Source organism: Watersipora subatra, chromosome 6, assembly GCF_963576615.1.
Source record: "Watersipora subatra chromosome 6, tzWatSuba1.1, whole genome shotgun sequence".
Classification (NCBI taxonomy): Eukaryota; Metazoa; Bryozoa; class Gymnolaemata; order Cheilostomatida; family Watersiporidae; genus Watersipora; species Watersipora subatra.
The window spans coordinates 39,180,494-39,205,822 of NC_088713.1; the positions used below are offsets into that span (position 1 = coordinate 39,180,494).

General features: G+C 34.8%; 2 protein-coding genes across 2 annotated transcripts in view; one reads left to right on the forward strand and one right to left on the reverse strand.

Annotated features, from left to right (window-relative positions):
- LOC137398569 (uncharacterized) overlaps positions 1–25,329 on the forward strand; it is a 237,926-nt gene that overhangs the window by 163,840 nt on the left and 48,757 nt on the right. The window lies entirely within an intron of this gene.
- Positions 7,104–8,369, reverse strand: LOC137398240 (uncharacterized). Its single transcript, XM_068084348.1, has one exon. It carries the CDS (start codon positions 8,367–8,369, stop codon positions 7,104–7,106), a length of 1,266 nt encoding a protein of 421 aa, XP_067940449.1.

The window sequence follows — 25,329 nt, forward strand, 5'->3', positions numbered from 1 at the left end:
AACTTTGAGTATTGTTGAAAGCTATTATTTATTCTAACTGTAATCATTGGAGCCAGGTAGACAACAGACAAGTAGAAAGCACTCTTAATTTGGTAAAAATACATTTTTGTTCTATCTTATTATGGATGAAAGAAATATTTGTTTTTAGTTTCCTTTGCAGTAAAGACCTTGCTATATAGAATTAACAAAAAAGTAGTTGTTAATGAATGACAAAGAAGCGCGCTTCCTTAACTTTTTTGCAAAATTACTGCAATCATGAACTAGAAAACAGGTGAAAGTGATAAAAAGGGAAAATTTGTAGATGCAAACCAATAATATTGCAGTTATGGTATAGTCAACCGATTGAAATTTTAGGTTTAGTTGCGATTTTTGTATGGCAGAAGTCCTGAGTTTAGAAAAATCTTCGAACTGAAATTTCCAATTTACCTGTATTTTACTGTTTGTATAACATAAAATTTCAGTAAAATACAAGTTCTGCAAAAGAATTATTCATCTTGCAAAAATAACTTCTGCGTTTTATGTTTTGAATTATGTACAAACATTAAATTTCAGTTTCTCTGTTAGATTTCACACAAAGTATGGTATTAATCAATTTGTTAACCCTTTCGCGGGCGAACTTTCAAAACTAAATCAGCCTCCCATGGGCGAATTAATTTTCCAAAAAAATCAATTTTTGTAAAAGGTTCATACACTTTTCTGTGTGTTATTATTTGCATATATCTATGTTTAAAGGTGCATATGCATACATGTATATGTCCATAGGCAAATATATATATATTATAAACAAATAAAAATGTATAACATAAAATATATGCTTTTCATAATAATTGTCTATTTACGAATGATATTTTCAAAAGCATTCTCCTTTACAAAGGCCCACATCACAGTCTTTGCACCATGTACTTATTTGTGTAACAAAGAGCTCCCACATAAATGTACTTCCTGGTTTGACAGGCTCAAAATACTTTTCAAAATACTCTACTGGTTGAGCATCTACTGGAGAAAATACTGGGCCTGTCACTGCTATAAACTTCTGAATGGTAGGAGATTTATCTCTGTTCATGTTGGTTATATTCTTCCAGGCACTGGCATCAAGCCTACTCACATCCTCATCATTACTGCTACCAGCCTTTTCATTACTGTCACTTTCAGATGTAAAGTCATTCCAACCGCAATTCAAACCTGATTCACTGTCATCTCTTGCTACTAAATCTAAAAAGTCACTGTCAGCTCTGAATCTCTTAGTAATTTCGGTACTAGTAGTTGCTTTATTAGAACAATCTCGGGAGGTTCTTTTAGAAGTCACCATGACAATAAACTAAAGTCAAACTCTCAAAAAAATCGGTAAATAAAAGCTAAAACCGAAGCAAGAAAAATAAAAGTTGATAAATTATTTAGAACAATTTTCTAATTTTTTTCGAAAGTTTATTTATTCATCTCTGCTAAAAAGGATCGTTTTTTTGCAACCTTAAAGTCAACTTTTTAGGCTAACCAAAACTACTATATCGTGGCTTGCTATTGGTAAAAAAAGTAAACAAAAAACGGCATTTAACTAACCAGAAACTGCAATAATAAAACACGTTACCAAAACGACAAAAACCTCGCACTGCCCATTAGCAGCCGTATCGCAAAGCGGCAAAAACGTCGCTCTGCCCGCGAAAGGGTTAAGGTTTATGGTTTTGCAGTGTGTAACAGACAAATAATGAAACAGGCAATAAAACCAAACTCTTTATATACATACTTAAATGACGCTAAATCTCATCAGCCCACACCATATATAGTACCATTTGGATACAGCACAATTATATTACTATATTTTTGTACAATCTACAATTTGTTGATGGAATATAATAAGTATTAGTTGATACCAACAAACATTGAAATAACAGAAGTGATGAAAGTAAGCCGCTATATAATGAAATGCCGCTCTTAGGCCGTTGCAAAGGAAAATGAAGGTGATGTCAGTAGGAATGAGCAGTTGAATGGTGTGCTCGGAAATATGGACATCTTGTATGTATTTGTCATTTATAGTCATTCTGTTTGTTATGTACAGTCAATATCTTCCAAAATTGGCTGCGTAACCTAATTGTTGGTATTGTTTACTTAAAATATTGTGGTCCATACTAGCAGATCAGTGTTTTTTTAAAGATGGTTGCGTGTAGACCCTACCTATTTGACTATAATCAGCCAAGGTTATTGTCATATTGGTCATCAACCAGAAAACTAATGAGTTCACCTCTAGCAAATAATGCCGTTTAATCTATTCAACATGATTTGAAAATGATACTCGCAATTTCAAAGTTTTGTTTCTCTATTGTCCTATTATCACTTCTAACAAAGCTAGTTAAAATTTACCAGCAGCAATCTATTTTCAAAAAGAGAAGCGTTTGTGTGAGCCTCTCAAATTAATTTTTCTGTAAATACATTGCACTTACTTTGGTGATTGATGCCCAGTATTTTGCTAGATTAGGAGTATAGCATCTTTAGTTTGCCTTCCAGAGCTGATATGTCTCCTGTTCCTAAAAATATGAAAGAAATGTAAATATTTGAGTGTGACAAATTTAAAAGATAGCACTGGTCAAATAGCAATAAAAATCCTACCAACAACACAACCATTATAATTTTAAAACTTTGGATTGATCAAAAATATGAAAAATTATGGTAATAGATCTGAAGTATGACTTTTATAACAAAAACAAAATGATTAGATAAAAATATGCTGATTCCCAAAGAATAATATACTTGCTATGCTACAAAAAGGCAAAACTACTTTTTTACTTAGCAACCTACACTTTTCAAGGGTACAACAAATAAACTGTTTTTAAAACAAATGAAACAAGATGTGCTAGAGTTATTACAAAAATTACCAACTAATATCATTGCTATATAAACTAATTTTTGACACTCAGTTGCTCAGTGCATTGTTGCAATGACACCAACACATGGTTCAACGTGTTGGAAAATCCCTAAAACGTCAAGTGTGCACAATTGGCTCATTCTGATTTTGCTAACCATTTGTATCAACTTGAATGAAACCAATTTGCTCAACACCCAAAATTGTTTTAGCAAATGACATATATGATTGAAGTTTAAAAAAACGCTTCAACGCATAACGTCAGTAAATAAATGTGTATATCACTGCTACAGACACTAGTATTGCAAAAATATTCTGCAGCCAAGCTAATGCTTACTGTATCTATTGAAAATGAAGCAAAGCAGTTGCTATTTAACCTGTGTTGCTAGACTACAACTATGCATAAGAAGCTGGTTAGACATTTAATGTTTATGCTTTCATGCCTCAGTGATTTACCGCAATACTATGAATCAAATGATAAAGCACTTGTCACAACATGTCATTACAATGTAGCACAAAAGATAGTCTAGGTACTCCATTTTCAATTTTCCTGAAATAATGCCCGTTGACAAAGGTAAAGGTTTTTGAGCCCAAATGCAGGCGACCATGTCAATCCATCTAAGACAAACTTTGTTTTTTGTACATGGAGTTAATCCTTTGACCATGTCAATCCACCAGAGAAAAACTTTGTAATTTGTACATGAAGTTAATCCTTGATGAAGGTATATTTGAGCTAAAGTGATGAAGCCAAAGGTTTATAGTTTTCAACATCAAGTTAGGTGTAGACAACTCATTATTTGAAGTTAGTTTTTGGTTAAGTACAGAAAAAACAATGTTTAGTCAGGTCATTGGCTATCAGAAATCTGACCACTGGACTGCCTGTACCAAACAATGCCAAACTTGAGACTTTAGTATAATTGGCAAATTAAATGTTGTCAATTTAAAATGGCAAAAGTGTTTGGTAAGTCATCATTTATAAGTAAAACAGGCTACAGAAAAATTGAAGATGAAAGTAGACCATAATAAAATGACCTGTGTGAATTTATGCCATGTCTAGTGTAAGTTAGAGTAATTGGTAGTTACCCTATGTATATAATGCCTTACTCTGTTGCTTAGCCAATGCATTTGGAGCCTACACTTTTTTGAGTTTGTCTAGAATAACTTAATTAAATGGACATAATTGTTATGTTTTTTAGTAGAGAAGCTTTCTTTGGTAATTGCTCTAAAGGTGTATTGTGTATAAAGACATGTTAGCAATAATAGCTCAACGTGACAAGAGAAAGTATGCAGCAAATCGTGCAGGTGTTAAAAGTAGGGCAAATGATGAGTCAGCAATTACTACTAGAAGAAAAACAGCAATTGACTTAATAGCAAACTAATTAACTAAATAGGAATATATGACACTCCTCCCACACAAGTTATGAGTTTATGATTGGTATCGCTCAGGCGCTTTCCTAACACGAAGAGGGTATCGTCTATTAGGTATTAAGGTACTGTCAGGCTGACCAGAAGACTTTGTATCCAGGTCAACTGGTGCAGGAGTAGCACTAGATATGCTAGTTTCTGAAAGGCGAATTTGAAGTTGGTTTGAATGTCTTTTCCAAAGTCCTTTATCAGTAGAAATCATAAAGATTGTAGAGCCCACTTTAGAAACGACTTGACCTGGAATCCATTTAGGGCCAGATGAATAGTTGCGGGCATACACCAAAGAATCTACTGCAAATTGTGATGCGTTTAAGGTGGTCGTGTTCTTAGATACATGAGCAGCCTTATTTTTTGGATTTAGTAGGGAGAGTAGGCATCTTGGTTGTCGCCCGTGTAACATTTCGGAAGGAGTTTTCCAGTTAAGGCTTGGGTGAGGGAGCATTCTGTAAGTGGCAAGCGCAAGACGTACACTGTCCTTTAGCTGAATTCCTCCCACACAGTTTTTTTCTACTGCTTTCTTGAATGTCTGTACAAAGCGTTCGGCTTCACCATTAGATGATGGATGGTAAGCAGGGGAAGTGATATGTTGAATAAAATGTTGGCTACAGAACTCTTCAAACTCTTTAGATGCAAATTGTGGGCCGTTGTCTGTGACAATTGTTTTTGGTAGGCCCTTCAAGCTAAATATATCTTTGAGAACATGAGTTGTTTGCTGAGTTGTAGTCTGCCCAATGTCCATCATGCCGACATAGGGAAACTTCGAGAATGCGTCAATGCACAAAAGCCACATCTTGCCTCTAAACGGCTCGGCGAAATCTAAGTGAATGCGACTCCAGGGCTCTTCTGATGCAGGCCATGAAGTGTAGTGTTGTGGAGGCGCAGGGGCCTGCTGTCTACAGATGTCACACGCGCCTGTCATTGCCTCAATGTCAGAATTAATTGACTCCCACCATACGTAACGCCTAGCCAGCTGCTTTATTTTCATCACTCCCCAGTGGGATGTGTGTAGAGTCTCTAGTGTTGCAGATTGTAGTGCCTTGGGTACAACAACTCTGCAATTGGCATCTCTCTGAATAACCACCACGTCGTCTTGTATGGTGAGGGAGTCTCTGTGCTCCCAAAATTTGTGAAATTCTTTCCCTTTGGGATTGTTTATAGGCCATCCTTCGGAAATCCATTTGGAGACAGTTTGAAGTGTAGGATCCTGTTTAGTGTACTGCTGGATCAGCATAGGGTCTATCGGATGGGTTTCTACTTCTTCTCTCAGCATGTGTGATACTTCTTGACTCTCCAGCTCTTCAGCAGAATCAAACTGGCTGTCAGGACCAAGTGGTAGTCGAGACAATGCATCAGCATTAGAATGCCTAGACGTGTGTTTGTACTTTATGTCATACTGGAAACCCATAAGAGTCAGGGCCCATCTTTGAAGACGTTGGGCAGTCATGGTGGGTATGTTCTTGCTTGGAGAGAAGATGCTTACTAAAGGCTCATGGTCTGTTAGCAGAATAAACTTCCTTCCATAGAGAAATTGACGAAACTTTGTGATACCATATATAATGGAGAGTGCTTCCCGCTCTATCTGGGAGTATCCTTTCTGAGAATCAGTGAGAGTCTTGGAAGCGTAGGCTATTGGTGTTTCATCATCACCATTAGTGTCCTGCATTGAGAGTACAGCACCCACTCCATGAGAAGATGCATCAGTTGCTAGCACTAATGTTCTAGTCTGGTCATAATGTGATAGGTGAGTGGCGCTAACGACATCATTCTTAAGTTGGATGAAGGCCTGCTGGCAAGAGTCACTCCAGACATATGGTACACTGTCTCTGAGTAAATAGTACAATGGTGCCGCTTTGTCTGCCATATTAGGAATAAATCGACCGTAGTAGGTTATTTTCCAATGAATGCTTTCAACTGCTGGACATCTTGGGGCACAGGCAGCTGTTTAAGGGCAGCAATAGATGAAGCAGAAGGGCGTTTACCTTGCTTGTCAATAACATGGCCTAAGTACTCCACGGAGTTTTGGAAAAATTGACATTTGTCAAGCCTTACACGAAAACCATGTTCCTGCAGTTTTGCTAATACCCGTTTTAGGTTATCCCAATGTTCTTTCTCTGTGCTTCCAGCTATGATGAGATCATCGAGATAGGCAGCCACACCAGGAAGTTCTTGAGTCAGAGCATCCATACATCTCTGAAATTGTGCTGGGCTTGAGGCAACTCCAAAGCACATGGTCTCATATCTGTAGAGACCAAATGGTGTGTTTATGACACACAAGTTCTTGGAAGCATCATCTAGCTCTAGTTGTAGATATGCATCTGCAAGATCTAACTTTGAAAAATACACACCCCCTCGAAGTTTTTCCATTAGGTCAAGGAGCTGTGGCAAAGGATGCTGATCTACAGATATACTTTGATTGAGTTGTTTGAAATCACCACAGATTCTTACTTTACCAGATGGTTTAGATACAACGACTATGGGCGCAGCCCAGTCACTGAAGTCGACACGTTTTAGAACACCTTCTGAGACTAGGCGGTCTAACTCATCTTTTGTCGCTTGTTTTTTTGAGTAAGGTATGACACGTGGTTTAGAAAAGGCAGGCTTAGCTCCTTCTTTCAGATGAATGGAAACTTTATGGGATTTACAACGGCCTATACCTGATTTGAAAACGTCAGGAAACTGTTTTGAGATTGAGTTTATATTCGATTTGAGAGCTTGGTCAGTGTCAGTGTTTGAAATAGCGTGTGCAACAGAGAAAAGACCTTGCTGAGATAACCCAAACTCATCACTCCAGTCCAGTCCAAGAAGGTTTGTGCCTTGGTCTGAGTCAACGACAAGTAAGCGCAAGTTTCTTTTTTAGAGTTTGACCAACATGTACATCAACAAAGCATTGTCCTTTTACCTTGAGAGCGGTGTTGCCATAGGTACGAAGTGACGTTTCTGAGGGTTGGTATGGAGGAAAACCTAGCTGTTGATACCCTTTTAGACCTACCATTGAACAAGTAGCGCCTGGCTCCCATTGAAACTTAGCCTGTCTGCCATTTACAGTGGCATTTATCCAAATTTGTTTGCCTCTGCGCTCGTAGGTGTTCGAGATATGGAAAACACTGCTTGTTTCATCAACTACATTATTAGAGTTGTAGCCATTACTTGTATTAGTCTTGGATGATTTCATGCACACAGAACTGATATGTCCAAGGCCTTGGCAGAAGTTGCATTGCTTGTTGCGATGCGGACACTGTTTTCGGTCATGCTGTATGAAACACTGTGGGCAAGATTTGAGTTTAGACGTCTTACCTATTTCTGGCGTAGTCTTATCACTACTATGTCGTTGTGTATATTGCGCTTTGGGGTTAAGGTGTCTATGCTTGTATGACGATGCCATTTGATGAGTGGTTGGTTCCACTACTGTCTCACCTTTCAAGACTCTGTCAGTCTCTGATGTAGTAATAAAAGTGGAAGCTTTTTTAAGCACATCCTCAAGACTTGGATCCGTATCTAACAGGCATTGGCGTCTTATGTCAGCGTGAGGCGTCTCTTTTATTATGACGTCTCTAATCTGATCGTTGACATAACTTTCGCCACACCCTGTGTTTTTGCAAATAAAATTGCAGTTGCGGGCAATGCCTCGCAGATCAGCTGCCCAATCTGAGTACGACTGATTTGGCTTCATTCTGCAGTTATAAAATTCATATCTAGCTGCTTGTACGTGTTTCTTATCGGCAAAGTGTTCACTGAGCTTTATGGTAAGCTCATCAAACCCTTTTGTTGTTATGTCATCCTGCCCATACAGCTTTGTTAGTAACTCATAGGTTTCTGCACCAACCCATGACAACAAACATGCACGTTGCTGAGTACTGTCTGTTATGTTGTATACTGTAAAGTGTTGTCTAAGGCGTTGTAAATACTGTACCCAAGATTCCTTTTCTCTGCAGTAGTCATCAAACCTCGGTACGTTTACGGATGATGGCGCTGCAGTTGATTGCGCTGTTTGGTTCGTAGCAAGTTGTCCAAGAATCGCTGTAAACTGCTCCATCTGTGCCTTTTGTTGTGCTTGCATTGCTGCTATCAATTCTGTAATATTCTCTGCCATGGTTGTGCCTTTAATAACTTCAATAATCCCAGTTCCGACACCAACTGTTATGTTTTTTAGTAGAGAAGCTTTCTTTGGTAATTGCTCTAAAGGTGTATTGTGTATAAAGACATGTTAGCAATAATAGCTCAACGTGACAAGAGAAAGTATGCAGCAAATCGTGCAGGTGTTAAAAGTAGGGCAAATGATGAGTCAGCAATTACTACTAGAAGAAAAACAGCAATTGACTTAATAGCAAACTAATTAACTAAATAGGAATATATGACAATAATTTCACTAAACATCACTTCATAGTGTAAATTGTGTTTTTGCATCATACATAAAGACTTTACAAATATATATTTTTAAAACACTCATTGTGATGTTCGATGTACTCATTTTAGTTCCTGAGGCTCTACAGCCAAAAAATAATAAACTGCATTCTGGCACCATATGAGAGCCTCGATAGGTGTATGAAGCAAAAATAAAAGCTGGATAACTTTACATATATGTCAAAGGGTGGACTGCAGCATTGAAATAATGCTTATGTCCAACATGTACAATATTAGCTACACTGAGATAAAAGGTCAATTAATATTTTATGACAGGCTTTACAATTTACTTTTATCAATATCAACACAAACTGTATTAACATAAATTAATACATATTAATCTTGCCTATGAGTACTGCTTGAGCTAGATAATACTTCTATAGTTCAAAAAAGATTTATACAGGTATGAAGCAATGCAATGAAGTTACGCCTGCCTCATCTATCAGCAGTCAAATAACTTCAACAGGTTTACAAAAGAACCACAACATGAAGATGGTACAGTTTCAAAAAAGGTTTTGTTGAAGGTTTCTTGGCAAAAAAACTACTACTAGTGAACGCTTGGCATTGTGCGAGTAATAAAGAAGTTTTTCTAAAGAAGTTTTATTTAGCATATAGAAAATTTTTAAATTTCAACTTTCAAAATCCATACCATGGTAAAATTGCTTTACGTACTTTAATCAAATTAGAAGAAAAAATTACGCAACTGTAAAAGTTTTTTAATGTAAAATAATAAGCAAACAATGGCTAAAAATTGTTCTACTACAATGATTACGATGAAATATGATTTGGTACTTACTCAATTAGTACAAACTGAAAAAAAAGAAAATTGTGAACATGTTAAATTAAATATTGAAATGAGTACATAATGTAGAAGTGGGGGTATAAAAATGTTACTGTAAGTCGCAACAGAAGCTATCCATGAAATATTTGAACACAACCATATCCATACCAACGTAAAAAGGAGATATAGAAATTCAATGCATCTATGAAAGAGTTAGGCATACGAACGTACCTTCTTGGACTAAACAGAGAGAGAATGTAGAAGCAACTATAGTTCATGAAATTCAACCTTTCAATTGTTCATGTGAAACATCTTCAGTTTTTGCAGCTTTCAGCAATTGACCTTAAAAATAGTTGATAGTAGAGCAAATAGTTTAACGCTTATGAATTGTAATTTCACATTTGAAAATGATCAATCAAACAAATCATAACTCATTATTATCCTCCTCACAACTGTGAGGAGGATAATAATGGAATCGTAATGCCTCCGATGTACTGCTGAAACCAGTAACTACAACCACAGAGAGTCATTAAATTAAATGCATTGTAATGAGGCAATATCATCATTAGGGTTCCATCAACTAATGTTAAAAATATTTGTAGATGCTATTCATTCTATCAAACTTATTTATTTGTCTCCTTTTTAAAAAAGTTGATGTATTTATTTTAATAAATTTAACATTAATCAATTAGTCATATTTTAGAAGTAAACAATTTGGGTTGACCAGCTTTAAACAGGCGCATACTCAATTGAATAATACCTACACAAACAATATGACTGCTTCCACTGAGCCATAATTAAGCACTCAATCTTTACACAGGAGTAATAGAAATACTTTCAAATGAATATTCTAAAAGGATAGCCATTAAAGATGAACTCACACAAAATTATATTATATAATATTAGAAAGTGTCAGTATTTTTGTCATCTTAAATTGTTTTTGATGTTTGAGGTGCTCTGACTGTCAGGATGTTTGAGGTGCTCTGACTGTCAGGATAATTGAGGCGCTTTTACTGTCAGGATGTTTGAGGTGCTCTTACTGTCAGGATGTTTGAGGTGCTCTTACTGTCAGGATGTTTGAGGTGCTCTGACTGTCAGGATAATTGAGGCGCTTTTACTGTCATTATGTTTGAGGTGCTCTGACTGTCAGGATGTTTGAGGTGCTCTGACTGTCAGGATATTTAAAGTGCTCTGACTGTCAGGATGTTTGAGGTGCTCTGACTGTCAGAATGTTTGAGGTGCTCTGACTGCCAGAATGTTTCAAGAAAGAAAATGATAAAACTTAATTGCAGTAAAACGCTCAAAAGAAAAAACGAGCAGATTGACTGCAGTAGTTGTTATCATTACGATAGCTGAGACTGGCTATTGCATTCAAGTCACAGTATTATGCGTTTCTATTCTGTCGGTCTCTTCGCAACTATAGGGGTCATACCCACTCTCTTGTTTACTCTGAGCATTTCAACCACAATTTAGTTTGTCGATTTTAATCTTAAAACATCCCGGCAGTCAAATCACCACGAACCTCAAAAGTAATCACAAATGATAGAAAAATTCTGGAAATTTCTGATAAAAATACCGATACTTTCTGATAAAATCTACTTAAATTTTGTGTATGTTCCTCTTTAACAAACCAATTGGTAATAAATTCACTGGTATTGTATATTAGACATACCAAATGCTGAGGAAGATATCAACATGCTTTGATTACTAATGCCATTAAAAATCCTGATGTTACTCATGTAATTTTTTAGTTTAATTTACTCAAACGTTGTTTGTTTGTATGCTATTCACATTAAGGCATTTTGTGATTTCAGCAAAAGTAAATGGGATCCAACTCATAAATACCTGATAATACCCAACAAGCTACTAATACCAGGTGAGCATAAGTAGGAACACTTATTATTTTGCAAAAACTTTCATCTATTGCTTCATTATACGGCATCCCGTTGTATTATTACCATTTAAATAGTAAAGCAATACTTACTGATGCTCTCTGTACTGAAACCTGTGTGAGCTGAGCTGATCTGCACAATGTATCTGTAAATATGCGCTATCGACAATCAAACAACTTCAACAAAGCTTTAACAAGCGCAATGAAAGAGAGAATGTACAATGACATTCTGTAGAATATTGATTGTTTAATTAACTCTTTTAAAATATTCAGAATTAGCAAACGTTTTAGCGTAGTGAAGCGACGCTTATTCTCTGGTTGTCAATAGCAATGCAAATAAACATTGCTACCATTTTAAAAGAAGTGTTTAGGAGTTCTTCTTCAAGTTGATCGATCGTAAATTGACATGCCAGCTCGGTCCCAGAATGCATTAAGCTTGTACGTCAACTTATGACTGTATACAAATATATTATATTTTACGTGCTTCTTTACCACAACAAATTAATTTCATCAAAAATTACTCACTCGAAATATGATCAATGTTTGAGAAAAGTAAAGGTGTATACAGATTCTTGTAGCTTTACTTGGCAGCCTAATGGGATCAACACACAGATAAAACGTAACACGGTTCAATGCCATGCAGCTATGTAACTTTGACAAACACTGACTATAAATGACTAACTTGTTTAAAATACTTTTGCTGATTTAACCTTGAAATCCATAAATATAGCAAACCCTAAAATGGCAAATAGCTATCATTACAACGGAGCAAAAGTGAGGCATATAATTGGCTATTGTTGTCACAAAGTTACGTCAAAGTGATGTGCATCACGGCGACATAGCTCTTAGCTGAGCAATGAGTTTAGTAGTGAAAGCAAGCTTGTCATACTAGTTTGTAGGTCATAAACTTTACACTAAAATCAAATTATTAGTGAAATGGCATCAGAGGAGACTACAACACCCCAGGTATGTGATCACACAATAACAATTTTAAATACTTGGTAAACCTAACCTTTGCACATGTACTATACCATTGGTTCACGTTGTAAGAAACTACCGGAAACAAACTACTACAAACTACTGGAAACAAACTAACTAACTAACTATTCAACTGAACTTACTTATCTTAACATGATCTCACAACAACGAATATACCTGTCTATGAATATTCTGAATTGAAAGTGAAGTGAATGAATGCTTGGACCTATCAAAAGAAAGAGTTTTTAGACAGATTACAACAGTGCATATTACAAACTTGTCTCTCAGCTGATATAGTTATAATCTAGCTTGGCATCATTGATCAAATGCCAATTTTGTTTTATTCCAACTGATGTAATGATTGATATTCATTCTACTACATGTGTGTATTGTTAATGTGTAGTTCAAGAAAAAGTCAAGCCGCAGCTGGTGCTGTGCCTATGGATGTTCACACAATCTTGAGAAAATCCCAGATATGGCGTTTCACTGCTTTTCAAACAATAAATTAGCTGAAACCCGAAATGCCTGGCTGAAGACGGTGCGAAGACAGGCTTGGACTCCAACATCAAGCTTTGTATTATGCAGTGGACACTTTCAGAAAGACTGCTACAAGGTTCCATTGTAAAAAAGCATTGGAAAAAAACCAATGCTAAAATCTGATGCAAGACTTACAATATTTACAGCTTATCCAACCTACATTCAGCCAAAAGAATAGAAAGCCTTTTGAAAAATGAAAGAACATCTCAGACAGCAGCCAGCACCATATTACCTGACCCTGAAAATACTTCACCTAATGATACTACTACTCATGATGATGAGCAACCTGCAGCTTCTGACAGTCAGGACACAACTACTGTACCAGCCTCGACAACAAGCTGTGAACGTGTTGGTAGACCCAAACATCCTGCTGTCACACATATCTCAATATTAAAAAGAATAATCTAAACTCTACAGCAGAGAGTCCATCGATTAGATCAGAGGAATAGGATTCAAAACAATTGGATCACAATACTAAAAAAGGACAATAAACTTAACAATATAGAGCTTACATTTATAAATGGATGTCTAGGAGAATAATTGTCAAATGAAACCAAAGAAAAGCTAGGAAGACTAAAAAGACTTACAGACAAAAAAGTAAAAGAGTTTGCCATGACCTTGTTCTATTATTCTCCTAAAGCTTATGAATACCTGCGGACACAATTTACATTGCCAAATTAATGCAGAATCCGATCATGGTTTGAAACAGTAGAGTGCCAGCTTGGCTTTTTGGACGATGTCATCAAGAATTTGAAGAATGCCACTGCAGGTCTGTACATCCTTGTCATTGACGTATAGCAATTGGTAAACGACTTCTTTTAGATAAGGCAACAAACAAAGTACTTGGTAATGTTTCTATTGATGATAGTAAAAAGATGGCAACTAAAGCTTTAGCCTTTTCTCTGGTTCCAGTATGCGGAGGGCAGAGAAGGCCAATTGGTTACTTTTTTGTTAATAAGATTGACAGTGATATGCAAGCCCAGCTGGTTACACACGGTAAGAAGTTGATTGCATAGCATGGCGTAAAGATCATCAATCTCAATTGTGATGATGCAAAGGCAAATATTGCAACTATGAAGAAGCTTGGTGCTTCAATCCCTGATAAACCATCCTTTCAGCATCCTAGTCTGGGTATAACTGTACATAATGTACTAGATCCAGTTCATATGCTAACACTATCAATAAATGCCTTTGGTAGCATAAGTCGACTCATATCAGAATATGGTGTAATTGACTATAAATACATTGAACAACTTTATGCGCAAGTAGATCAAATGGGTTTGCTACTTGCTAATAAGCTCACCGAGCAGCATATGAATTGGAAGGACAGTAAGATGAAAGTAAAACTTGCAGCTCAGATGCTCTGTTGGTTCGTAAAAGAATTCCTGGAATATCTTAGTAAGATAGACCATATTTTCTGAGATGCAATGCCTACAGTGAACTTCATTTGCAAGGTTAGTAAGTAATATCAGAGTCAGATGTCCTGTAAACTGTTTTCGGTATTTCACTTGCAATCATAATTAATTGCTAGCTCAAACATCATAATTATGCATTTTGTAGTGTTGTCTGTCAAAACATGCAACCACCTTGCAATTTTGTTAATGAACCAACCACTATGCCCTGAAGTGATCACTCTGTTTTTGATCATAAAAAATATATAAATGAAAATATGCTTTCCTAACAAGACTATTCGTTACATGTTGACACCTTATATGAAATCCTGAATTGAAAGATAATAAAGAGCCCATAAACAGGCAGAACTTGAAGTCAAAACAAGAAGTTCTCAACAATATCATAGGCTATGTATGCCAATTAAAGACACCAAGGGAAAGCTGCTAGTAGGAAATGATAGGAAAACCATCGGCATTGGTTTTAAGTCAGCAGACGAATCTGTACAAATCATTGCTCAATATAATTTCAGCAACTACCCTCCCATCAACTACTTCGTAATCTTTATGATCTACCAGGATCACAAAGAAACTCTGTTTTCCATGACATGATCTAAGGGTGGCTATAAAAATGACCTGGACGTGCAGTGCTTCAGATCTGCACTTTGAGCACTGCTCATAAAAGCAGATATCACACCAAGTCCTAATGCTAACTGTATTGGTCTGGATGTAAGCAGGACTGAAAAAACCGGCCAACTCCTTCTACATTTTTTGGCTAGAAAGAAGAAGAAGGAAGAGACAAAAATTGAGGAAGGTGAAAATGAGGACTTTGGTGATGTGGAATTCATTCTAACCATTCACATCACCCAACCAGTGGCAGATATCTGTCAGTATATTGGTAAGTTGGCAGAGGGCCTGAATGACATAATGATACTGTCTTTTAATAATCTTTATTCTACATTTGCCAAGAATTTACTCCGCCTTGTACAAGCAAAGTTAAGTTTAAATAGATCTACTAACATTAGCTGTGTTAAGGAACCAGGTTTATCACTTCTGATGATTGAACACCGGGTGTGAGAACAAATGAAGTGAGAGGCATTGGACGCAATCTCCTTTGTTTATTTCCAGCTGGTTATGTCACCAGAAGTTGCAAGCTCAAGTATGATGACGGCTTCAAGTTCTTGACTGATGTAGAAGAAGTGAGAAGTAGAAATATTGATGACATATCCCTAATCTTAGTTAAAAACAGAGAAAGACTGGTGAAGCCAAACCCATTGATAGGTCGAAAATGTATTGCTGCAGAAAAGTGCTTACGTTCACACATGGAGAGCTATGGTATCACACAGAGAAGGATTAAACCCGTAACATCACAGACACTAACATATGTCTTATTACATAACCTCAACAAGGTTTTACATGCACAGTGTATGCAACCAATCTACTCAAAACTATAGTAAATCGCTATATTAAAATCAGAATACACTATGCCTCTTCAAAGCAGGAATCTAGTTTGATCAACCTTAAACAAAAATTATCTCGTTTAGTTATTTTCGGTCATGTCTAATGGGTGTTTAATACAGTGGTCCAGCTTAACTGCTTCTAAATCTCATTTTATTCATTTGTTCATTGTTAGTTTAATTTCTATTTGGTCACTCTTTGTATTATCAATGATATAGAAGCTCCTAAATCATCGGTATTATCCATTATCGTGTGTAAGATTCTTGCCTTTCTCATCCAAAGTCATTTCTATATATTTAATTAAATATGCAGTATCAGATACAAAGACTATGGAATGATTGTGCAGTTTTTAGTGTTAAGTCAATAGGAATTAATAGATCTGCTAATTCACTCTACACATCACCAAGACGTTGTGTCATGCTATTTATAGGCCTCACTTATTTTGATTATTCGCATATTTAAGGTTGACTATATCTATGTTGAAACCCAAAAAATGAGCATCTTGTCGAAAATAGCAGCTCAGATTAGAGAAGATAGTAAAAATATTACAGAATTTTTATGAAGCCCAACACAAAGCTTACTTTTAAACTTAGATGAAACAAAAGGTTTCAATCAATTTGGATGCCAAGTAAATAATTTTGTGCGTGACCATGACAAAAATCAAAAATTTCAATCATCCACTTGAAACATCAAGATTATTTTTGTTAATATTTATTGAATGCTTAAAAAAATCTTCACCAGTAAACTGGGCATAACAATGCTAAAAATCTCTCAGTTACTGTGAGATCATATTATAAAAATTATTTTGTGTAGCTTAGAAGAATGAAGAAGGTTAAAATATAGCAATGAATAACTCATTGAAAACCATATTGTATATCAAAAAACATGTAGTAGACGCTTCAATAATGTATCCTTTCTAATATACGTAAAATCCACATAATGTAAAGAATTTATGTAAAGTTTTTGCTTTTTAGTACATTTAAAATTTCATATAACGTAAAGTGTCAAGTCGGTGCAGGTTTTCAAATTTGATTTAATTGACAATTATTCTGTAGTTAACCTTAAAATATCGCTTTCTCTTTCACCTCACCCTTATAAAATGAAATTCAGTCCTCAGGTTATTGCAAGGAAAACTAAAGGTAATGTCAGTAGGAATGAGGGGATGAATGGTATGGGATGGTTCTGGATTATCAGAATTTTTTATGTATTTTTTATCTATTTTCGTCCCATTCATTTTGCACAGCCTGTATCGTCAAACATTGACTCTGTAACACTCCTAATTGGGAGTATTATTCACTTGAAATATTGCTAGCCTGTACTCATGGACCAACATTCTTGGGAGATGATGGCATTAAGACACCAACTATTTGGCTGTGGTGAGATGTTACTGTTTCTGTCCGTCATCAACTGGGAACTTAATGAGTCCAGCACTAACAAACATGTTGTTTATCTATAAAACATGGCTTTTCTGCTAAAAATAATTTTTATAAATGCAAACTTTTCAATACCTATTGATACATAACTACTCCTATAGAGGCTAGTTGTAATTTACCAGAGGCAATATATTCTCAAAGGAAGAGAAGCGTCATTGCAGTGAATTTTTTTATACACATTGTACTTACTGTAATCATCGATGACAAGTACTTTATTAAATTAGGCGTCTAACTTCTTTAGTTCACCTTCCAAAGCTGATATATCTTCTACTCCTTGAAATATGAAATAAATGAAAATATTTAAAGCTTGAATATTTGTGTGCAACAAAGTAAAGCATAAACATTGGTCAAATAGCAAATAATTCCCACCAACTAAACAACAATCAGGAATCGAATAATTTTGATGGAACAAAAAATGAAAGATTGTTGTAAATAGTTCTAGAGCATTGTTTTCTTACAAAAAAGAAATGTGTTACAAAAATATGCAGTTTTTTAAAGAATAAGTTATTTGTTATATTGCATTGCAACAAGCCAAAACTATTTTTCTGCTAAGTAATCATCACTTATCAAGTATACCGCAGATAGATTTTTCTAAAACAACTGAAGCAAGATACACACCTGTTCTAATTAAAACTACCAGCTAATACCATTCATATGTGAACTAATGTTTGACACCCATTTGCTCAGCGCGTTCATGTAAAGGAACCAGCACATGATTCAATATGTTGGGATTTCTCTGAAGTATCAACCTTGCCTAATTTACTCATTCTATTATTACCAAACATTTTTATTAACTTTAACAAAGCCAATCAACTTGCCACCCAAATTGTTCCAGCGGCTAAACATATAGGAGTTAGATTGAATACCTTGAATGCTCAACTTCAGTAAATAATAAATGTAAAAGTATATACCTATCACAGACACTATTACTATGAAATATTCCGCAGCCAAGTTAATGCCTACCGTAGCTCAGGAAAATGAAGCAAAGCAACTGCTACTCATATCATGTTGCTAGACTACAACTATGCATAAAAAGGTAGTTAGACGTTTGCTGTTCATGCTTTCATGCCTCAGTGGTTTACCACAATACTATGAATCAAATGAGAAAGCACATGTCACAGAATATCAATATTAAGATAGCCAAATGCACATTTCACAGTGCACAGTGTGCAGATGCAATGTGCACAATATGCACAGATGCGCAAAAAATAGTCAAGGCACTATTCAAAGTTCCAATTATTCATGTAAAGATAGACATTAACAAAGGTTAAAGCTTTTGAATCCAAATACAGGCAATGCCTATGTCAATCCACCAGAGACTATGAAGAGAGAGAATGTGGCAATTCATCGGTTTAGTATACAAGATTTATTCAATGCTATGGAGAATATAAACATACTTTGATCACTAAATCCAGTAAAAGTTCCAAAGTTACTCATGTAAATTTTTAGTTTAATTAACTCAAACAATGTTTGTTCGCATGCTATTCCCACCAAAGAACTTTTAGTGTATCAAATTTACCAAATGCTGCGGAGGATATAAACGTGTTATGATCACTAACTTCATTAGAAATCCAAATGTTTCCTCTGTAAATTTTTTTTTCAGATAACTCAAATAATGTTGGCTTTGTACGATAACTGCAATTTGTAATTGAAAGTGCTACACGATTAATACAGATACACAAAAAACTGAGTTGAGCCAATTAATCTTCAAATAAAATACAACCAAAGTGATGATTATGATGTTGATCTTTTGTATCAATATTATATTGTAAAGGTATTTGCCGGTCTCAATCTCAGGCACGTTCTAGTTTGCAATAAACGTTGCATAAAATGTAAAAGAAATGAGTATGGTTTTTTTGTTCGTTTCACTCCAGAGGAATTTTTATTAGTCATGGAGCTGTGACTACTATGTTCTCCTAACAAGAGCACTTCCTATATATACACATAATTTTCCTCGAACTGCATAATGGAACAAGCTGAGCGATCATATAAAAATAAATCATTGATAGTCTCACCAACATGTTACCTTAATTACGGCCAAACTAACAAAGTATTTGCGATAAGACCCATGATAAAGAGAGATGCAATATGCAAAATATATATAGCAGTTATTATATGCAAATAAAACACATAATAAAGACAGACACAGCATGCAAGATACATTGTATATAAAAAAAGTAATTATATGCAAGTATACAGAGTATTAAAATAAATTTGTAGCCTCGTGTCTGTGGCCACGATATACATGTAACATTGCCATAGCATGTTACTACCATTCAATTTACTAACAAATAAATATAATGACAAGCAAAACTTTTTTACCAATTTGATACAACCACAATTATTTTGCATTCAACTATGAAAACAATAAGTGAGTCGCCAATATTAAACTTGTTTATACAATAAAATGACACAAGCGTGTGCGGATTTAGTTGTAAGCGATCATGTCGTTAGTGGTTCGAACATGATTCTAGGTAATACTAACAAAAGCGATTTCAGTATTATTTAATATATTACAGCCTATTTTTGTTTTATGTTTTAAGACTTGTTCAAGTAAATTATACCTGAATTTTCATTTTTCAAAATAATAACAATCTCATTTCAGCTTAAGAATGATATTAAAATAAGATTGACACTTTATCTGAACATGAAAGCAGAAAAATGCCCTCCGTATTGAGTAGCCATTTTTCATATGTTGCTGGAAGCATAACAAGAAAGTGAAGTGCAATATATACCAGGAAGAATTTGCCTACCACCACAGCACATCACCTTTAAGGTATTATATAACAAATCATCATTCTTACCGCCCAAAATCATCACAAGCTGTCTCAGACAACTACTACTAATACTACTGACTACTGCCACTACAGTCCCCTGTGAGCGGCTATTATCTATAGTTGGCAATACTGTATGTAGGGAGAGGGCATATTTTCATGTAGATAATGTGAATAATCTGTGCTGCCTCAACACTGACTGGTTAAACTATAGACATTCATAGACTATTTTCATACTCATAATAATCATTGCACAGTAACTTATGTACATTTAAATTCCATGTAATCCTGTTAACAATAGTTGTATCAAATATATTTTATATATAAATATAATTTTATATATAGCTGTATTATTTGTTTTCAAATATGCAGGTTTTTGCAAGACTAATACTAAGATTAACCAAAGAGTAACCGGTTCAGACCAGTTACTAATTGCGATGGATTTTTATAATCATTGTACAACTCAATTTTGTATGCTAATGATACCAAGGTATTTTTGATTTCAACAAAAGTAAATGTGATGCAATCCATAAATACCTGATAATATCCAGCAAGCTGCTAATACCAGGTGAGTGGAAGTAAGAACACCTAATATTTTGTAAAATATGTCACATGTTGCATCATTCTATAGTATCACTAAATATTAATACAGTTTAGACACTATTATAATGAAGCCCTACTTACTGATGTTCCCTGTACTGAGAACTGTGTGAGCTGAGCGTGTAATATATCCGTAAGTATAAAACCAATTTCAACCTAGTAGCGCCGCGCTGGCACCATCGACGATCAAACAATTTTAACGAATCTTTAACAAGCACAATGAAAGAGAGACTGCACAATGACATTCTATGAAATTTTGATCGCTTCACTAACTCTTTTAAAATGTTCACAATGAGCGAGCTTTTTAGTGTGATGGTCATATGGGTTGGTTATCAATAGCATTGCAAATAAGCAAGGCCACTATTTTGAAAGGTGTTCTTATTCAAGCTGATTACAAATTAACATATGAACTCAGTCCCAGAACACATTAGGCTCGTATGTGAACTCATGCTTGTATAAAAATACATTACATTTTACTTGCATCTTTACCATGAAAAAGAAATTTGATCCAAAATCACACGCTCGAATTGTCGTATATGTATGAGAAAAGTAAAGTTGTGCGCTGCTTCTTTTCCCTTTATATGGCAGCTTAACGGATCAACGCACAGATAAAAATGTAACACTTTTCTATGATGCAGCTAACTTTGACTAACACTGACTATGTATGACTACGTTGTTCAAAATACTTATCCTGATCTAATGTTGAAATCCAAAAATTAGGTAGTTTGGTGAAAACAGCTGCTCAAATTACTCAAGATTGCAAAAAACATTATGGAATATTTATGAAGCTCTTGACATAAACTCTACTCTTAAATTTCGATAAAACAGAAGGCTTAAAATAATTTGAATGCCAAGTGAATAAGTTTGGGTGTAACCATAAAATAAATCACAACAATCACTCATTTGACTATAATAACAACATTATTTTTTGGTAATATTTAATGATTGCATGACAAAACTTTCGGAGGTAAACCAGGCATAAAAATGCTAAAAGTCTCAATCATTGTGAGATACTATTACACAATGATTTTGTGTAGCCTAAAAGAATGACAAATATTGCAATAAAACAATGAATAACACAATGAAAGCCATATTGTAAATCAAAATAGACATACAGTAAACACTCTAATGATGTACACCTCATATAATGTAAAATCCACATAATGTAAGAAGTTTATGGAAATCTGTTGCTTCGTACTTCTTAAAAGGTTTAAAATAACGCAAAGCGTTGTGTCGGTATAAGTTCTCAAAATTTATTTATATACATAGCAAACTTTCAAAAGTTAGTATTGAAATATTGCTTTCACTCTCGCGGCCCTTGTGAAGGATAAATAATGACATACACGTAACATTATCTCTGTCTATTTATACAAATTATATGACGTTTTAGTTTGCTGCTCTAAATTTTCAGATGTGTCGAAAAAATAGAAATAATACCATATTGTATTTAAAAAATATATATTTTCTGTTTTTCATACTTAACCACTTTGGGTGCATACGCAGCTATAGCGGCTTTGAGTATACTCCTTTCAAATTCATCAGAGGGTTATTAGGCTTTGCAAAGTTGCGCTACTCATCCAACTATATTTAGAGCCTGCTTACAGTTACACTCTATCTACAAAGTTAACTATGACCTTCAGACATGTTTGCAGACATTGGATTGGTCAAACAGCTATGGTCAAATGAAAGAAATTCCATTAATTTGGGTTCAAAGTTCAACATCGGGATCAGTTAATAACACGCTTAGCTACTAGGGGATGCGTATAGGCTTCAAAGTAGCGATAGAAATGGCAGACTTCTAGTAGAGTGGTGATGGAGATAAGTTAACAGCTATGGAAGAGACTGTACATTGAATTATATACACAGTAAAATGTTTTAACTACTTATTATATATACTTTTATACATTTATATGCTCCCCTTATTTGACAAATATGTTCGTAGATCACGAATTTTAATAAAACCGCACTTTCATGCTATTTTCAATATTTATTGTTTTTTATTTGTGCCATAAAAATAAAATCACCAGATACAGAGTTTTCTCTGCTTTCCAAAAGGTATAAGTGTTCTATATGAAAATGAGAGTGCTTCTATGGGTAAAATGACATTTTGTTGACTCATATAATAATCTGTAGAGCATCACAATTTAATTGTACATGAAGGCGAAGTTGGATTATGCAATTGTACCCAATGTTGTCAATAACAATCAAATTCAATTTTCCTTATTAAATTTAGAACAGAATATGATTATAACTGGTTTGATAAGGTTTACGGTTGTGCAATGTGTAACAGACCAACAATAACAATACAACCAAACTATTAGATTTTGAACAGAATATGATTATAACCAATTTGATAAGTTTCATGGTGTTGCAATGTGTAACAGGCAAAAAATATCAATACTATCAAGCTCGTTATATGCATGCACAAGTAGCGCTAAATCTTACCAGCCCACACCATATATGGTACTAAATAAATACAGTACATTTACCTTACTAACCATATAGACAACTCTCTGAGATTTCATTAATTTTTGTAGACACTTTACAATTAGCCTTGTGTGGTGCATGTAATTGTGGTTATTCATTATTGCCTACAACCAAAAATTTGTTATGTCATAATATAATCAGCAAAAGTTGATATAAAATACACAAATATTAAACGAGAGCAGTGCTTCATGTTTATGAGTTTCATGAGTGTCTGTGAGTGTCAGTCAATTTATCATATGGCATTCCACTTTAATAGTCAAACAAATTCTTTCATTTACTTTTATATGAAATAAACTCACTTTAACCATTGATGACAAGTACTTTGCTAGATTAAGAGTATACCTTCTTTGATTGTCTTCCAAAAATTATATATTCTCCATTTTGGACAATATCAAATAAATGTGAGTAGTTGTGTGTAACAAATTTAAAAGGTACAATTGGATAAATAGCAAATAATATCCTACAACATGGCCGCCACAATAAAGTTAAAACTTTAGAATGACCATACAAAAGGAGAATTTTGTAATGGCTCTTGTCATGGCATTTATGGCGGTAACAAAAAAAGTCAACTAACCCTAATACCGACCATAAAAGTGTCTTAAACGACCGTCTATTTCAGGGATAATTAAGGCAAGTGGATAATCCGCAAAAAATCATAAAGTTATCTACTAAACCTGGACAATGGATAAATTTTCTGAAAGCTAACAAAGTGAAGAATTTAACTACACAATAATCTAAGTTGTAAATGTTCATTACATGCACCATCTTTGACCATGCATCTTGGGGCGACAATTTCGTAAAAATTTTCTAATGTTTTAGGAGTTCTAAGCAAAGGAAGTGTCCTTTTTTTGAAAGTGTTTTTACAGAATCCAGCAAAACCATGTGTGAAGTGAAATGTGAAATGTGTGAAATTCATAAAATAATCTTCATTATTTTTCATTTTATTGCAGATTTATTCTAAACCGAAAAAGTAAAAAATAAGGAGAAAAAGCAAATTAAAAGTATTCGACTGTACAAACAGCACTAGATGAACGCAAACAGAAAATTACAGTAAATTAATAATATTAATAATTAATAATGATAACATAATAATATGTTATATAATACAAAACAAATTTTGCAGTATAAAAATGTAATACATTTATAAAATATCAATAATACAAAATAATTAAAAATAATTAAAGCAATGATAGCTTATGAGTAAAGATATCATAGCTGTCTTAATGACAGCCCATTTGGCATACAGCACACCAGCATAGTTGAAACCAACGCGGTTGTGATGAATAGCTCAAAGAACTGCAGAAGGGTAACACAATCATCAGGTAGGTTTGTGGGACCAAGCTTCCGCACTGTAAATCCTGACACACCATCAGAAAGCTCATAGCTTTCAACCTCAACGACGTCTGCAGTAACTTCACTCTAGCGAGCATCAAATTGACAAGCTGCCTGCCGGCAACATACGGCTTGTCTACCTCTGCCAGATCTCCTGCCTTGAGCTCCCACTCTGGCACTTTGTAAGCACCAACAACTGAAGATACAGCTAGAAAACATAGAGGAGCATTGCAACATTGATTACAACAACTTGTGGACCAGGAATTTGTTGATAAAACAATTACGAAAACAAGAGAATTTTGAGGTTACATGCCAGCTGCTTTAATATTTGTTCACTCATACTGGATACTAGCACTATTATTATTAGTTGTGACAATGACATGTATAAATGTAATAACAAATTATTTTATTTATTTTTACAGGCTGACACATAAACATGATCTAATCTAATCTAATCCTCTTACAGACTAATAGTAATGAAAACTTGGTTTGCTCAGAAACATCAAGTCTACATCAACTTTCAAGTGACTGACTGCAGGTTGAAACTTCAGTTTGATGTCTAATTCCAAGTGAGACTGTTACTGACACTCTAATGAATTATGAACACAAACGAACAAAAAGCTAAATAATTTTACTCACATTTTTCATCATCTTATTCAAAAGAGCTTTTAGAGAAGTCATCATTAGTCCGGTCGGCCTCTAAATCACCGTCATCAGAATCTAAATGACCTAAAGTGTCTGTCTCGTCAATATTGAGAGTAGCAGTGACGATTGTTTTCTTGAAAACAAGTCTTTCTGTTAAACGAGTAAAACAGAAATTGTCACAACGAATCCAGCTGAAAAACGTTTCTTTGTTTTGTTTCCTTTACTATGATTGGCTAAACTGACAAATTTGAGCTAATCAGAACAAATTATAGAACAATATTGTAACAGCCGATTTGATGGGCCTGGTCAAAATAAAATCAAGTCAAAAAGCCAATTAGATCGGCT

What these genes read in the sequence shown, in the direction of transcription:
- LOC137398240 (XM_068084348.1), bottom strand. Translation starts at nt 8,369, where the DNA reads ATGGCAGAGAATATTACAGAATTGATAGCAGCAATGCAAGCACAACAA.